Source organism: Ranitomeya imitator, chromosome 4, assembly GCF_032444005.1.
Source record: "Ranitomeya imitator isolate aRanImi1 chromosome 4, aRanImi1.pri, whole genome shotgun sequence".
Taxonomy (NCBI): Eukaryota; Metazoa; Chordata; class Amphibia; order Anura; family Dendrobatidae; genus Ranitomeya; species Ranitomeya imitator.
The window spans coordinates 572,937,517-572,953,968 of NC_091285.1; the positions used below are offsets into that span (position 1 = coordinate 572,937,517).

A 16,452-nucleotide genomic window follows, 5' to 3' on the forward strand; every position below is an offset into this window, starting at 1 on the left:
AACCCAATAGAAAATTTTTGCAGGGAGCTGAAATTCAATTTTTTTTTTTACAGTGAAACCTGAAGGATCAGGAGAAGATCTGTATGGAGGGGTGGGCGAAAATACCTGCTGCAGTGGGTGCAAACCTTGTCAAGTCCTGGCCCCAGCACATTTTTATAAATGATCTAGCTAAAGGCCCCTTCACATTAAGCGACGCTGCAGCGATACCGACAACGATCCGGATCGCTGCAGCGTCGCTGTTTGGTCGCTGGAGAGCTGTCACACAGACCGCTCTCCAGCGACCAACGATGCCGGTAACCAGGGTAAACATCGGGTAACTAAGCGCAGGGCCGCGCTTAGTAACCCGATGTTTACCCTGGTTACCATGCTAAAAGTAAAAAAAAAACAAACAGTACATACTTACCTACAGCTGTCTGTCCTCCAGCGCTGTGCTCTGCTTCTCTGCTCTCCTCCTGTACTGTCTGGGAGCCGGAAAGCAGAGCGGTGACGTCACCGCTCTGCTTTCCGGCTCACAGCCAGTACAGGAGGAGTGCAGAGCACAGCGCCGGGGACAGACAGCGGTAGGTAAGTATGTACTGTTTGTTTTTTTTTACTTTTAGCATGGTAACCAGGGTAAACATCGGGTTACTAAGCGCGGCCCTGTGCTTAGTTACCCGATGTTTACCCTGGTTACCAGTGAAGACATCGCTGGATCGGTGTCACACACGCCGATCCAGCGATGTCCACGGGATTCCAGCGACGAAATAAAGTTCTGGACTTTATTCAGCGACCAACGATCTCCCAGCAGGGGCCTGATCGTTGGTCGCTGTCACACATAACGATTTTATTAACGATATCGTTGCTACGTCACAAATAGCAACGATATCGTTAACGATATCGTTATGTGTGAAGGTACCTTAAGGAAACTGAAGCTAAACTAATCAGATTTGCAGACAATGCAAAGATAGGAGGGAAAGCGAACACTAGAGAAGACAGAAAGGATTCAGAAGGATCTACAATAAATAAGCTGGAGCAATGGGCAGCGACTAATAGAACGGTATTTAACAGGGAGAAATGCAAGATTCTACATTCTGGGAAATTAAAACGAAAATTACATATACAGATTGGGAGGAATAGAAATAATGTTTAGCTTGCAAAAAATAAGGCCAAAACAAAAAAAAAAACAAAAAAAAACAATAGCTGTCCACAAATATCTGAAGGGATGTCACAGTGTAGAGGGATCATCATTATTCTCATTTGCACATGGAAACATGAGAAGCAATGAAATGAAACTGAAGGGAGAGGATACAGATTAGATATTAAAAAAAAAACTTGACAGCGAGGATGATCAATGAGTGGAACAGTTCTGGGATGGCCCAACACATGCCCCCTCATACTCAGCAAGACACCCCTGCAGAGCGGCGCCCCCCTGTGCACAGCGCATACCCCTGCAGAGCGGCGCCCCCCTGTGCACAGCGCATACCCCTGCAGAGTGACGCCCCCTCGTGTACAGCGCATACCCCTGCAGAGCGGCGCCCCCCTGTGCACAGCGCATACCCCTGCAGAGCGGCGCCCCCCTGTGTACAGCACATACCCCTGCAGAGCGGCGCCCCCTGTGTACAGCACATACCCCTGCAGAGCGGCGCCCCCCCCCCCGTGTACAGCACATACCCCTGCAGAGCGGCGCCCCCTGTGTACAGCACATACCCCTGCAGAGCGGCGCCCCCCTGTGTACAGCACATACCCCCGCAGAGCGGCGCCCCCTGTGTACAGCACATACCCCTGCAGAGCGGCGCCCCCCTGTGTACAGCGCATACCCCTGCAGAGCGGCGCCCCCCTGTGTACAGCACATACCCCTGCAGAGCGGCGCCCCCTGTGTACAGCACATACCCCTGCAGAGCGGCGCCCCCTGTGTACAGCACATACCCCTGCAGAGCGGCGCCCCCCTGTGTACAGCACATACCCCCGCAGAGCGGCGCCCCCCTGTGTACAGCACATACCCCCGCAGAGCGGCGCCCCCCTGTGTACAGCACATACCCCTGCAGAGCGGCGCCCCCCTGTGCACAGCACATACCCCTGCAGAGCGGCGCCCCCCTGTGTACAGCACATACCCCTGCAGAGCGGCGCCCCCCTGTGTACAGCACATACCCCTGCAGAGCGGCGCCCCCCTGTGTACAGCACATACCCCCGCAGAGCGGCGCCCCCCTGTGTACAGCACATACCCCCGCAGAGCGGCGCCCCCCTGTGTACAGCACATACCCCTGCAGAGCGGCGCCCCCCTGTGTACAGCACATACCCCTGCAGAGCGGCGCCCCCCTGTGTACAGCGCATACTCCTGCAGAGCGGCGCCCCCCTGTGTACAGCACATACCCCTGCAGAGCGGCGCCCCCCTGTGCACAGCACATACCCCCGCAGAGCGGCGCCCCCCTGTGTACAGCACATACCCCTGCAGAGCGGCGCCCCCCTGTGTACAGCGCATACTCCTGCAGAGCGGCGCCCCCCTGTGTACAGCACATACCCCTGCAGAGCGGCGCCCCCCTGTGCACAGCACATACCCCTGCAGAGCGGCGCCCCCCTGTGCACAGCACATACCCCTGCAGAGCGGCGCCCCCCTGTGCACAGCACATACCCCCGCAGAGCGGCGCCCCCCTGTGTACAGCACATACCCCCGCAGAGCGGCGCCCCCCTGTGTACAGCACATACCCCCGCAGAGCGGCGCCCCCCTGTGTACAGCACATACCCCCGCAGAGCGGCGCCCCCTGTGCACAGCACATACCCCTGCAGAGCGGCGCCCCCCTGTGTACAGCACATACCCCTGCAGAGCGGCGCCCCCCTGTGTACAGCAAATACCTCGGCCCTCAGCACCGGCTGCACCGCTCCCCCCGGTACCACACTCCACGCCACACTCCTACTTCCGGGTTGTCGCAGACCGTTATCCACGTGACTCGTCACATGCCTCGCTGCGGTTCTGTTTATCACGAGTCTCTTACTCCGTGACGTCAAGTTGTTAAAACAATAACTTGTTAATATTCCGCCATATTAGAGGGCTGGAGAGAAGTCCGCGATACCTCACACCATGGGTAGTAAATAGCCCGCCCACACAGTTTGGTGTTGGCGGAGTACGAAGACCTGTTGCTCTAAGGCTGTGAACTACACATCCCGGCATGCTTTGCAGCTATTACGTTTGCAGTTCAGACGTCTCATAACGCATGCGCAAGGAACAGGCACAACTCTACCACGTGGTAACAGGACTTTAGGGTCAGGTCGGGGTGAGTGGTGACGTCACTCCAGTAAGCCGCCATTATTACTGCTGTCGGGAAGACTAAGCACTGCAACATTGAAGTGGATGTAAAGTGTGCAGCGCGTGTCCACAAAGAACGCCCGGGGTTCTCCATACAACCCACAGACACGTCAGAGCGAATCTCCTCTCATCTACGCCCTTTCTGTAAGAACGTCACTACTTGTCATTGACAGGAGTAAAGATGGCGGCTAGTTACGCTCTTGACGTTAGACACATGTTGATTGGCAGCTTCAGCGTAATGACGTCAAATAACGCGACTGCACGTCCCCGTCACCTTTTCTAGCCTCTGTTTGTGATTGGTTGGGTCGTTGAACCCTGCCGGGCTGACGACATAGCAGGCTGCTGCCGGGCCCGGGACACCACTGGGCTGCGGCGTCACTCTCCGGTCACCGTGCACCGGCCCGGGAGACCAGTGTTATCCTTCCTGCACCGAGACCGCTCCGTCTGTCACCGGGCACCATGTCCGGCCACAGCTGTTCCTGCGCCGCCAGGATCATCAGCAGCTCCCTGCACAGAGGTGAGTGGGGCCTGGGGGGACACGTGACTGCCGAGCCTTGTGGAGACCCCTGTCCTGCTGCAAGACCTCCCCGTGCTGTCAGCAGAAACCGGCCTGTGTGTGTGAGGCTGTAACCGCAGCTCCAGCTGTGTGCAGAGAACATGGATCCATGGCAGAAGAGTCCTCAGTGGGCAGCCTGTGTCCCCTCACCCTGCGGACTGGCACCCTGCATCGCATCCCCTCACCCTGCGGACCCCCCAGTGGGCAGCCTGTGTCCCCTCACCCTGCGGACCGGCACCCTGCATCGCATCCCCTCACCCTGCGGACCCCTCAGTGGGCAGCCTGTGTCTCCTCACCCTGCGGACTGGCACCCTGCATCGCATCCCCTCACCCTGCGGACCCCTCAGTGGGCAGCCTGTGTCCCCTCACCCTGCGGACCGGCACCCTGCATCGCATCCCCTCACCCTGCGGACCCCCCAGTGGGCAGCCTGTGTCTCCTCACCCTGCGGACCGGCACCCAGCATTGCATCCCCTGACCCTGCGGACCCCCCAGTGGGCAGCCTGTGTCCCCTCACCCTGCGGACTGGCACCCTGCATCGCATCCCCTCACCCTGCGGACCCCTCAGTGGGCAGCCTGTGTCCCCTCACCCTGCGGACCGGCACCCTGCATCGCATCCCCTCACCCTGCGGACCCCCCAGTGGGCAGCCTGTGTCCCCTCACCCTGCGGACTGGCACCCTGCATCGCATCCCCTCACCCTGCGGACCCCCCAGTGGGCAGCCTGTGTCCCCTCACCCTGCGGACTGGCACCCTGCATCGCATCCCCTCACCCTGCGAACCCCTCAGTGGGCAGCCTGTGTCTCCTCACCCTGCGGACCGGCACCCAGCATTGCATCCCCTGACCCTGCGGACCCCCCAGTGGGCAGCCTGTGTCCCCTCACCCTGCGGACCGGCACCCTGCATCGCATCCCCTCACCCTGCGGACCCCCCAGTGGGCAGCCTGTGTCTCCTCACCCTGCGGACCGGCACCCTGCATCGCATCCCCTCACCCTGCGGACCCCCCAGTGGGCAGCCTGTGTCCCCTCACCCTGCGGACCGGCACCCTGCATCGCATCCCCTGACCCTGCGGACCCCCCAGTGGGCAGCCTGTGTCCCCTCACCCTGCGGACTGGCACCCTGCATCGCATCCCCTCACCCTGCGGACTCCCCAGTGGGCAGTCTGTGTCCCCTCACCCTGCGGACCGGCACCCTGCATCGCATCCCCTGACCCTGCGGACCCCCCAGTGGGCAGCCTGTGTCCCCTCACCCTGCGGACTGGCACCCTGCATCGCATCCCCTCACCCTGCGGACTCCCCAGTGGGCAGTCTGTGTCCCCTCACCCTGCGGACCGGCACCCTGCATCACATCCCCCTCACCCTGCGGACCCCCCAGTGGGCAGCCTGTGTCCCCTCACCCTGCGGACTGGCACCCTACATCGCATCCCCTCACCCTGTGGACCCCCCAGTGGGCAGCCTGTGTCCCCTCACCCTGCGGACCGGCACCCAGCATTGCATCCCCTCACCCTGTGGACCCCCCAGTGGGCAGCCTGTGTCCCCTCACCCTGCGGACCGGCACCCAGCATTGCATCCCCTCACCCTGCGGACCCCCCAGTGGGCAGCCTGTGTCCCCTCACCCTGCGGACTGGCACCCTGCATCGCATCCCCTCACTCTGCGGACCCCCCCAATGGGCAGCCTGTGTCCCCTCACCCTGTGGGCCGGCACCCTGCATCGCATCCCCTCACCCTGCGGACCCCCCAGTGGGCAGCCTGTGTCCCCTCACCCTGCGGACTGGCACCCTGCATCGCATCCCCTCACTCTGCGGACCCCCCAATGGGCAGCCTGTGTCCCCTCACCCTGCGGACCGGCACCCTGCATCGCATCCCCTCACCCTGCAGACCCCCCCAGTGGGCAGCCTGTGTCCCCTCACCCTGCGGACTGGCACCCTGCATCGCATCCCCTCACCCTGCGGACCCCCCAGTGGGCAGCCTGTGTCCCCTCACCCTGCGGACCGGCACCCTGCATCACATCCCCTCACCCTGCGGACCCCCCTCAGCACCCTGCATCGCATCCCTTGTAGATTGTGAGCCCTCGTGGGCAGGGTCCTCACTCCTCGTGTACCGGTTGTGACTTGTATTGTTTAAGATTATTGTACTTGTTTTTATTATGTATACCCCTCCTCACATGTAAAGCGCCATGGAATAAATGGCGCTATAACAATAAATAATAATAATCCCCTCACCCTGCGAACCCCAAGTGGGCAGCTGGTGTCCCTCCCCTGTGGGCAGCCTGTGGACCCCCCACCACCACCCCGTGGGCAGCCTGCATCCCGTTCACTGAGACCCGCACCAATTGTTGAAACAGGGTAGGGACATTTTATTCCACACTAATAATATTTATTCCCGTTACCAAATGGAGCGGCAGCTCGGACGCCCGCTCACCGCACCATTCATTGTCTGTGGGACTGCTGGAGAAAGTGATGTGCAATGCACAGAAGTCCCATAGGTGGTGAATGGAGTGACAGTCTCCTAGGCACACTGCTGTCACACTCCAAGGGTGCCGAGAATTCCCCATTCTGCTGATTGTTGCAGGTCCCAGTGGTCGGACCCCCACTCATCAGCATGTTATCACCTATCCTGTGGCTAAGTGCTAATTTGTTTTCATCGTACAGCTTTGTTCTATTCAACTTCACATAACATAGACTTTTTTCCCCTGGACAATTCCTTGTGCCCATTAATGTTGTTATTATTGTACATTTTTATAGCGCCATTTAGTCCATGGCGCTTTTCATGTGAAAAGGGGGCAAATATAGACAAATACAACTAAACATGAGTAAAAACAAGGCACACAGGTACATAAGGAGGGGGGACCCTGCCCGCGAGGGCTCACAGTCTGCAGGTTTGTTGCTTACCCCAACAGCCACTAAGTGCCCCAGCAGTAATGTCCTATTGGCATCACCAATGTAACTATGTAAAAAAGCTGCCCCTTATCTGCGTAACATCAGAACCCTTGTCAGAGACTTAAAGTGCATGTGTTTGAGTATTTTTAGGCTTATGCAGCAGGTTTTTTGTTTTTTTTTTATAAGCACCTCTGATGCAATCCTATACCTGCTGAAGGAAACTGAACAAGTTTCCTATTGATTTCCATGGGAAACAGGCCTGTATAATGCACATTGTTTTTTTTTTTTTTTTTCTCCTTTGAAAAAATGCAAAAAAAACAAAATCGCCTCTTTAAGGCTGGGGTCACATTGCGTTATGTGACCCCGTTTAACGGACTACGTTACACCGCGGCATAACGCGGTGTAACGTAGTCCGTTAACTCCGCCATTGCTAGTAATGGCGAACGCATCGCTAGCGCACGCCCATGTTGGGCGTGCACTAGCGATGTGCCGTCATTTGAGTGACGGACCGCGAACGCTGCTTGCAGCGTTCGTGGTCCGTTCCTCGCTAGCGCAGATCGGGGATCTGCGCTAGCGGGATTGGCTTAACGCGATCCCTTTTGGGACATTGCATTAGCGCAGTCCGTAGCGCTATGTGTTAAACGGACTGCCCTAACGCAATGTGACCCTAGCCTAAGGGGAAAAAAAAAAAAAAACCTTAACGGGACAGTATTTGACATGTCTTATCTGGTTGCAGCGTAAACACACAGAAAAATGCTGTGACAAATACGACATGTGAAGCAGTGTACCAGGCTATTGCATATAAAACCCCAAGGCTCCTCTGAATGTGTGAGAACAATGAGAGATAATGGGCTGATTACTGTCTGGCCAAGGTCACTGCTTGTCTCCATAATATATGGAAGATCCCTGACCTCTGGCCAAGGACTGTTATCCAGTTCTATGTTTGATGTTAGCCATGGGGCTTCTCACTTGTCACTTTTCTTTTTGTTAGACTTGTTTGTTATGTAAACTACTAGTAGGACTATAGGTACCGTCACATTTAGCGACGCTCCGGCGATATAGACAACGATCCGACCTAAACTAGATCGCTGGAGCGTCGCTGTTTAGGTCGCTGTAGAGATGTCAAACACAGCAGCTCCAGAACGATGCAGGAGCGATCCAGTGACGTAAGGGTTACTCACTTATCGTTCTCACAGGTCGTCACAGGTCATTAGCTCCATGTAAATCATTGCAGGCATCGTTGCTTTTGCTGTCAAACAACAACGATACACGCTGATCTGACGACCAAATAAAGTTCTGGACTTTCAGCAACGACCAGCGATATCACAGCAGGATCTAGATCGCTGGTGCGTGTCAAACACAACGAGATCGCTATCCAGGACGCTGCAACGTCACGGATCGTTGTCGTTCTCGTTGTAAAGTTGCTGAGTGTGAAGGTACCTTATAAATAATATGGAGTCACATCTGTACAGCACAGATTTCACCTGCCCTGATGTCACTAATGGGACACCATAGCAACAACATACATAGAATGTGCTGTCCAGTCACATAAAGCCTCTTAACTGAATTGTGCAAGATGGCAGATCCCTGAATGTTCAGGTCCGGCCGAACAGTTAAAAAAAACCAACAACAATCAGCTACCAGAACAGTACCTGGACCCCGTTCGCTTGAATGGGGGGCCTAAACGTCAAGTGTTCGCCACTGTCATGTGCATGCAAACAGTGCTTCTGATCAGCTGTAAAATCATTACCCCGGGCAGAGAGCCAGGGTTCCCGCACTGTGAAATGACAGCGTGAGCCAACAGCTGCGATCAGAGGTAAAACGTTTACCTCTGGTCATTGGCGTCAGCTGATGCCCGCAGGGTGGATAAAAATCAATGTTTTTTTTAAAAAAAATCAAAAAAATCGGATTTTTTTGATTTAAATCGGATTTTTTTCAATAAACTTCTTTTTGAGGAAAATATTTTACCATCCAAAGGTTCTTTCATCATGAGATAAAGCTGAGTTGTTTAACTCAGTAGAATAAAGGCTGTATATGTGTAACATTCACAATGCCATGCTCTTCCAGAGGTTTCTGTAGGATTAGTGGGCAGTTTCTCTCCTATATTATCACAGACGCTCGCTTTACTTGCGCAGTTCTCAAAACTGAATTTGACTCCGCAGAGGTCCCAGCAGGCAAGAAAATGAAAGTGAAACTTTGAGCACAATACTGCAGCATAGCCACAGACAGACAAGTCTGGATCTGTTTGTGTGTATGATCTGAGGTTTATTACATTCTTTCCTTATAATGGCAGCAGGCCGTAAAAGAGACCCAGTTTGGGAATATTTTAATGAAGCTCCTTCGCCTATCGGTAAGGCAGGCATGCGTGCAAAATGCAAACGATGCAACAAAGAGATGCAAGGCCTGGTGGCGCGAATGAGGCAACATCATGAGAAGTGTGGTGATGAAGATGAGTCATCTCATAAGGAAAGAATGTAATAAACCTCAGATCGTACACACAAACAGATCCAGACTTGTCTGTCTGTGGCTATGCTGCAGTATTGTGCTCAAAGTTTCACTTTCATTTTCTTGCCTGCTTGCCCTTCCTCCTCCTCACACTTAGATTCACATTCTTCTTGTGTTGTGCAGATCTATTCCACTCCAATCAGAAACATATTGTCTAACTTCTTGGACTTGGCACTGAAGGGGTTGATCCTGTATTCATAGGTTTGTAGAACAATAGGATTAAGGTCTTTTTCTCAACTCTGTTCATGTTGTAACATTTTTGCCGTGAAGAAGAGGGTGGGACCTCTGCGGAGTCAAATTCAGTTAGGTAGAAACTTTGATTTAAATCAGTGATTTAAATCAAGCCTTACTGACTAGTGATTTAAATCAGTTAGATTTAAATCAAATCCACCCTGGCTGATGGGACTACTAATCCAACAGCTGACACTAATAAGTGAGAGCAGACAGTGGCCAATGGGAGCATTCAACAGCCAACGCCTGCGCTCTAAGGGTACCGTCTCACAGTGGCACTTTGGTCGCTACGATGGCACGATCCGTGACGCTCCAGCATCGCACCATTATCGCTCCAGCGTCGTAGACTGCGGTCACACTTTGCAATGCACGACGCTGGACCGATAATTTCACGACGTATTTGCTATGTAGAAGCTGTTGGTTACTATGCGCACATCGTATACAATATCGTGCACACCTTTGTTACACGATGCGATCATGCCGCCACAGCGGGACACTTGACGACGAAAGAAAGTTTCAAACGATCTGCTACGACATACGATTCTCAGCGGGGTCCCTGATCGCAGGAGCGTGTCAGACACAGCGAGATCGTAAGTATATCGCTGGAACGTCACGGATCGTGCCGTTGCAGCAATCAAAATGCCACTGTGTGACGGTACCCTTAGTAATGAAGAGAAAAAAAAAAACACCATGTGGGTTTCCCTGTATCTTTGATAACCAGCCAGGCAAAACTGACAGCTGTGGGCTGCAACCCTGTGCTTTAGCAATCTATAAGGCCCCTCTCCATTACTAATTCTATTATTAGACTATAAATAAAGGCAGAGCCAGAATAAAGTCTTTTATTAGAAATAAAACAAAAAATTCTTTTCCATTTTTATTTAAAAATAACAAAGTGTTAGGCCGGCGTTACACTTTGCGCAGGGAAATACGGTCTGTTTTTTACAGGCGTAATACGCAGAAAAGTTCCTGAACAGTGATCCGTATTCAACGCGAGGATGCAAATTTTTTTATTTTTTTTTCTTCTCTGAAAATTGTGTCATCCGTATGGCATCCTTACGGCGAGTGGCTTGCAAAATGGACATAGAATGGATCCATGGGCTCAAATATATATATCTACTATATAATTGTCTAAGGGTCACTTCCCTCTGTCTGTCCAGGATATTCATTGGTCGCGGCCTCTGTCTGTGATGGAAATCCAAGTCGCTGATTGGCCTCGCCAGCTGCCTGGCCGCGGCGGCCGCGGCAGCCATGACAATCAGCGACAGCCACAGTCCAATTAGTCCCGCCCTACTCCCCTGCAGTCAGTGCCTGGCGCCCGCTCCATACTCCCCGCAGTCAGCGTCCGATCCATACTCCCCTCCGGTCACCGCTCACACAGGGTTAATGCCAGCGGTAACGGACCGTTACCGCCGCTATTAACCCTGTGTGACCAAGTTTTTACTATTGATGCTTCCTATGCAGCATCAATAGTAAAAAGATCTAATGTTAAAAATAATAAAAGAAAAAAAAAACCTGCTATTCTCACCTTCGGTACTCCAACGATGCGCTCGCGCCTGCCGCCAGCTTCCGGTCCCAGAGATGCATTGCGAAATTGACCAGAAGACTTAGACCGCTAAGTGATCTGGGTAATTTCGCAATGCATCCTGGGAACGCAAGATGGCGGCAACCGCGCGCATCGGCAGAGGTTCGCTGGATCCCGCCGGGTGAGTATATAACTACTTTTTATTTTACCGTATATACTAGAGTATAAGCCGAGATTTTCAGCCCACTTTTTTGGGCTGAAAGTCCCCCTCTCGGCTTAGGCCGGCTTCACACTCAGCGTATGAAAATACGGTCCGTATATTACGGCCGTAATACGCTGAAATGTCCCGAAAATAGTGGTCCGTAGCTCCTCCGTAGGCAGGGTGTGTCAGCGTTTTTTGCGCATGGCATCCTCCGTATGTAATCCGTATGGCATCCGTACTGCGTGGTTTTCTCGCAGGCTTGCAAAACCAACATACCGCTATAGAAATGATCCATGTGTCCCAAAAAGAAAAAAAAAAAAAAAATATATATATATATTATAGACACATATATGTATATATATTAATATTTATTCCAGCGCTATATAGCTGTATAGCGCTGGAATAAATATTAATATATATACATATGTGTCTCACTGACACACACATATATATATATATATATATATATATATATATATATATATATATATTATATACCTATTCTATGTGTACACATTTATTCTACCTATTCTACTGTAAGCTGTCAGTGTGATTTTACAGTACACCGCACTGAATTACCGGCTTTTCTCTCTAACAGCGCTGCGTATTTCTCGCAAGTCACACTGCTTGTCCGTGTGTAATCCGTATTTTTCACGCTTCCATAGACTTTCATTGGCGTATTTCTTGCGCAGTACGGTGACAAACGCAGCATGCTGCGATTTTGTACGGCCGTAGAAAGCCGTATAATACTGATCAGTAAAATACGGCAGATAGGAGCAGGGGCATAGAGAATAATTGTGCCGTATTTTTTGCGAGTTTTACGGACGTAGTTTCTGCGCTCTTACGTCCGTAAAACTCGCAAGTGTGAAGCCGGCCTTATACTCGAGTCATACCCAGGTGTCGGCAGGGAATGGGGGAGCGGGGGCTGTGAAATTATACTCGCCTACTCCTGGTGCGGTCCCTGCAGGTCCCCGGCTCCCCAGCTTCTTCCTGTACTGAGCGGTCACATGGTACCGCTCATTACAGTAATGATTATGCGGCTCCACCTCCCATAGAGGTGGAGCCGCATATTCATTACTGTAATGAGCGGTAACGGTGACCGCTCAGTACAGGATGAAGCTGCGGCGTCGGGGAAGCAGGGACTGCACAACGCCAGGACCAGGTGAGTATACGGGGAGCGCTGCGCGATAGTCACCTTTCCTCGTTCCGGCGCCTTCCATCTTCAGCAGTGACGCTCAGGTCAGAGGGCGCGGTGACGTGGTTAGTGTGCGCCCTCTGCTGAACGTCGGTGCAGAAGACTGAGCCGCACCGGAACAAGGAGCAGGTAACTATTGAAAGTGCCGGGGGCCTGAGCGACGGAGAGGTGAATATGTGATTTATTTTTTTTATCGCAGCAAATGGGGCAAGTGTCTGTATGGAGCATCTATGGGGCTGTAACGTTTGTGCGGCACTGTATGGGGCCATAACGTTTGTGCGGCACTGTATGGGGCCGTAACGTTTGTGCAGCACTGTATGGGGCCGTAACGTTTGTGCAGCACTGTATGGGGCCAGTGTCTGTATGGAGCATCATAAACTTTATGGAGCATTACATGGGGCTCCTGATTCAATATGGATATTCAAAAACACTTAACCTACTGATGTCTCAATTAATTTTACTTTTATTGGTATCTATTTTTACCTTTGACATTTACCGGTAGCTGCTGCATTTCCCACCCTAGGCTTATACTCGAGTCATTAAGTTTTCCCAGTTTTTTTGTTGCAAAATTAGGGGGGTCGGCTTATACTCGAGTATGTACAGTAATTTTTTTTTTTTTAACAGGGATATGGTGCCCCCACTGCTAAATACTATGTGGGCTGTGTTAGAAACCGCGTGGCTGCTATATACTACCTGGCCAGTGTTAGATACTATGTGGGCTGTGCTATATATTACGTGGCCAGTGTTATATACTGCGTGGGCTGTGTTATATACTGCGTGGCTGCTATATACTACATGGGCTGTGTTCTATACTGCGTGCTATATACTACGTGGCCACTGTTAGATACTATGTGGGTTGTGCTATATATTACATGGCCAGTGTTACATACTATGTGGGCTGTGTTATTTACTGCGTGGCCTATATTAACGCATCGGGTATTCTAGAATATGTATGTATGTATATAGCAGCCACATATTATTATTATTATTATTATTATTACGCCAACATATTCCGCAGCGCTTTACAAATTATAGAGGGGACTTGTACAGACAATAGACATTACAGCATAACAGAAATCACAGTTCAAAATAGATACCAAGAGGAGTGAGGGCCCTGCTCGCAAGCTTACAAACTATGAGGAAAAGGGGAGACACGAGAGGTGGATGGTAACAATTGCTTTAGTTATTCGGACCAGCCATAGTGTAAAGGTACCTTCACACAGACCAACTTAACAACGATATCACTAGCGATCCGTGACATTGCAGCGTCCTGGCTAGCGATATCGTTGTGTTTGACACGCGGCAGCGGTCTGGATCCTGCTGTGACATCGATGGTCGGAGCAGAACGGCCAGAACTTTATTTCGACGCTGGATCTCCCGCAGACATCGCTGAATTGGCATGTGTGATGCCGATTCAGCGATGTCTTCACTGGTAACCAGGGTAAACATTGGGTTACTAAGCGCAGGGCCACGCTTAGTAACCCGATGTTTACCCTGGTTACCAGCGTAAACGTAAAAAAAACAAACACTACATACTTACATTCCAGTGTCTGTCCCCCGGCGTTCTGCTTCCCTGCACTGTCGGCGCCGGCCGGCCGTAAAGCAGAGCACAGCGGTGACGTCACCGTTCTGCTTTCCGGCCGGCGCTTACACAGTGCAGAGAAGCAGCGCGCCGGGGGACAGACACCGGAATGTAAGTATGTACTGTTTGTTTTTGTTTTTTTTTTTTACGTTTACGCTGATAACCAGGGTAAACATCGGGTTACTAAGCGCGGCCCTGCGCTTAGTAACCCGATGTTTACCCTGGTTACCAGGGGAGTTCGGCATCGTTGGTTGCTGGAGAGCTGTCTGTGGGACAGCGACCACACAGCGACGCTGCAGCGATCGGCATCGTTGTCTAGATCGCTGTAGCGTCGCTAAATGTGACGGTACCTTAAGGCTCGGGTGTTCATGTAAAGCTGCATGAACGAGTTAACTTCCTAAGTATGTAGCAGTATAGACACAGAGGGCTAATAACTGCATAAAGTGTATGAGAACATGATGCAAGGAACCCAATTATGTTTTTTTGTTTTTTTTTTTGAATGGGCCACACAGGGACAGTTAGGTTAATGCGTTAAGGCGGTAGGCCAATCTGAACAAATGAGTTTTTAGGGCACGCTTAAAACTGGGGATTGGGGATTAATCGTATTAACCTAGGTAGTGCATTCCAAAGAATCGGTGAAGCACGTGTAAAGTCTTGGAGACGGGAGTGGGAGGTTCTAATTATTGACAATGCTAACCTGAGGTCATTAGCGGAGCGGAGGGCACGGGTAGGGTGGTAGACTGAGACCAGGGAGGATATGTAGGGTAGTGCTGAGCCATGGAGTGCTTTGTGGATTAGGGTAGTAGTTTTGTACTGGATTCTTGAGTGGATGGGTAACTAGTGTAATGACTGGCACAAGGTAGAGGCATCGGTGTAACGGTTGGTGAGGAATATGATCCTGCACTCCTATATACTACGTGGCCTGTGCTATATACTATGTGGCTGCTATATAGATAGATAAATTCTAGAATGCCCGATGCGTCAGAATCGGGCCACCATTATCTATATATATATAATTGTCTAAGGGTATTTCTGTCTGTCTTTCTGTCTGTCTGTCTTTCTGTCTGTCTGTCCTGGAAATCCCGCGTCTCTGATTGGTCGAGGCCGCCAGGCCTCGACCAATCAGCAACGGGCACAGCGACGATTATGTCATAATGGTTGCCATGGCGACGATGTCATAAAGGTTGCCTCGACCAATCAGCGACGGGCACAGTCTGCCGCGAATTCTGGAATCATCATTGTCCATATATTACAGGGACATGCATATTCTAGAATACCCGATGCGTTAGAAATCCCGCCTCTCTGATTGGTCGAGGCCGCCTGGCTCAGTGACGGGCACAGCATCGACGTAGAAATCCCGCCAGGCCTCGACCAATCAGAGACGGGCACAGCGACGATGATGTCATAATGATGTCATAAAGGACGTAGAAATCCCACGTTTCTGATTCAGCGACGGGCACAGTATCGACGTCGATGTCATAATGGTTGCCATGGCGACGATGATGTCATAAAGGTTGCCTCGACCAATCAGCGACGGGAACAGTCTGCCGCGAATTCTGGAGTCATCATTGTCCATATACTACGGGGACATGCATATTCTAGAATACCCGATGCGTTAGAATCGGGCCACAATCTAATATATAATTGCCTAGAATACTACTTCCTGCAATTTGTGCCAACTTCCGGAGCTAATGTCCGGAGCTAATGTCCGGAGCTAATGTCTGGAGCTAATGTCCGGAGCTAATGTCCGGAGATAAGTGACGTCAACAGTGTCCAGTGTCTGATTGGTTGCCGCCTGCTGCGAGCGACCAATCAGAAACGTGCCGTACTGTGACACACTCCGCCCGCCATTTTGGTGTGATTTTTGAATTTTTACCTCACAGCAAGTTTCTACTGCGTGGAGGCGGGCCCAGTGACGTTGCTCTTCAAGCTCCTGCCGAATTTCGTCAAAAAAATGATAATACCATTTACCAAAACTATATATATTTAGTTGTGAAGTGGTTCAGTGCCATTTTCACACCAATTTTGAACTTTTGTTTGGTGTTTCCTCCATATACTGCCTATTATTTTTGTTCTTTCTTACTATTATTTATTAATTGTATTATTCTTACATTTGAATAAATAAAGTATATATGGATTCTAGACTCCCGATTCTTTAGAATCGGGCTGCCGTCTAGTATAATATATATATATATATATATATATATAATACAGCCACCACTAGAGAGAGCTCACTACATACAGATAACAGTCACCACTATGGGGAGCTCACTATATACAGATTTATACAGCCACCACTAGAGGGAGCTCACTATATACAGATTTATATATACTAGATTGTGGCCCGATTCTAACGCATCGGGTATTCTAGACTATGCATGTCCCCGTAGTATATGGACAATGATGACTCCAGAATTCGCGGCAGACTGTGCCCATCGCTGATTGGTCGAGGCAACCTTTATGACATCATCGTCGCCATGGCAACCATTATGACATCGTCGATAC

At 51.4% G+C, this 16,452-nt stretch overlaps 2 protein-coding genes across 5 annotated transcripts in view; one reads left to right on the plus strand and one right to left on the minus strand.

Moving 5' to 3' along the window:
• Positions 1-3,172, minus strand: part of SPG21 (SPG21 abhydrolase domain containing, maspardin) — a 71,375-nt gene extending 68,203 nt beyond the window's left edge. The window contains exon 1 of the mRNA XM_069766337.1: positions 2,830-3,172. The gene's annotated coding sequence lies outside the window, so the exon portion shown is untranslated. The remainder of the gene's footprint in view (positions 1-2,829) is intronic.
• Positions 3,173-3,526: 354 nt separating this feature from the next.
• The window catches only part of CLPX (caseinolytic mitochondrial matrix peptidase chaperone subunit X), a 68,727-nt gene continuing 55,801 nt past the window's right edge, over positions 3,527-16,452 (plus strand). For 3 of the 4 annotated variants that reach the window (XR_011320819.1, XR_011320820.1, XM_069766341.1), the window contains exon 1: positions 3,588-3,797. Coding sequence is in view for 2 of the 4 variants with exons in the window: in XM_069766341.1 (XP_069622442.1) it covers positions 3,740-3,797 (58 nt within the window). In the remaining 2 variants the exon portion in view is untranslated. Of the gene's footprint in view, positions 3,798-16,452 lie in introns of all 4 variants that reach the window. The other variant, XM_069766339.1, reaches the window with a different exon arrangement.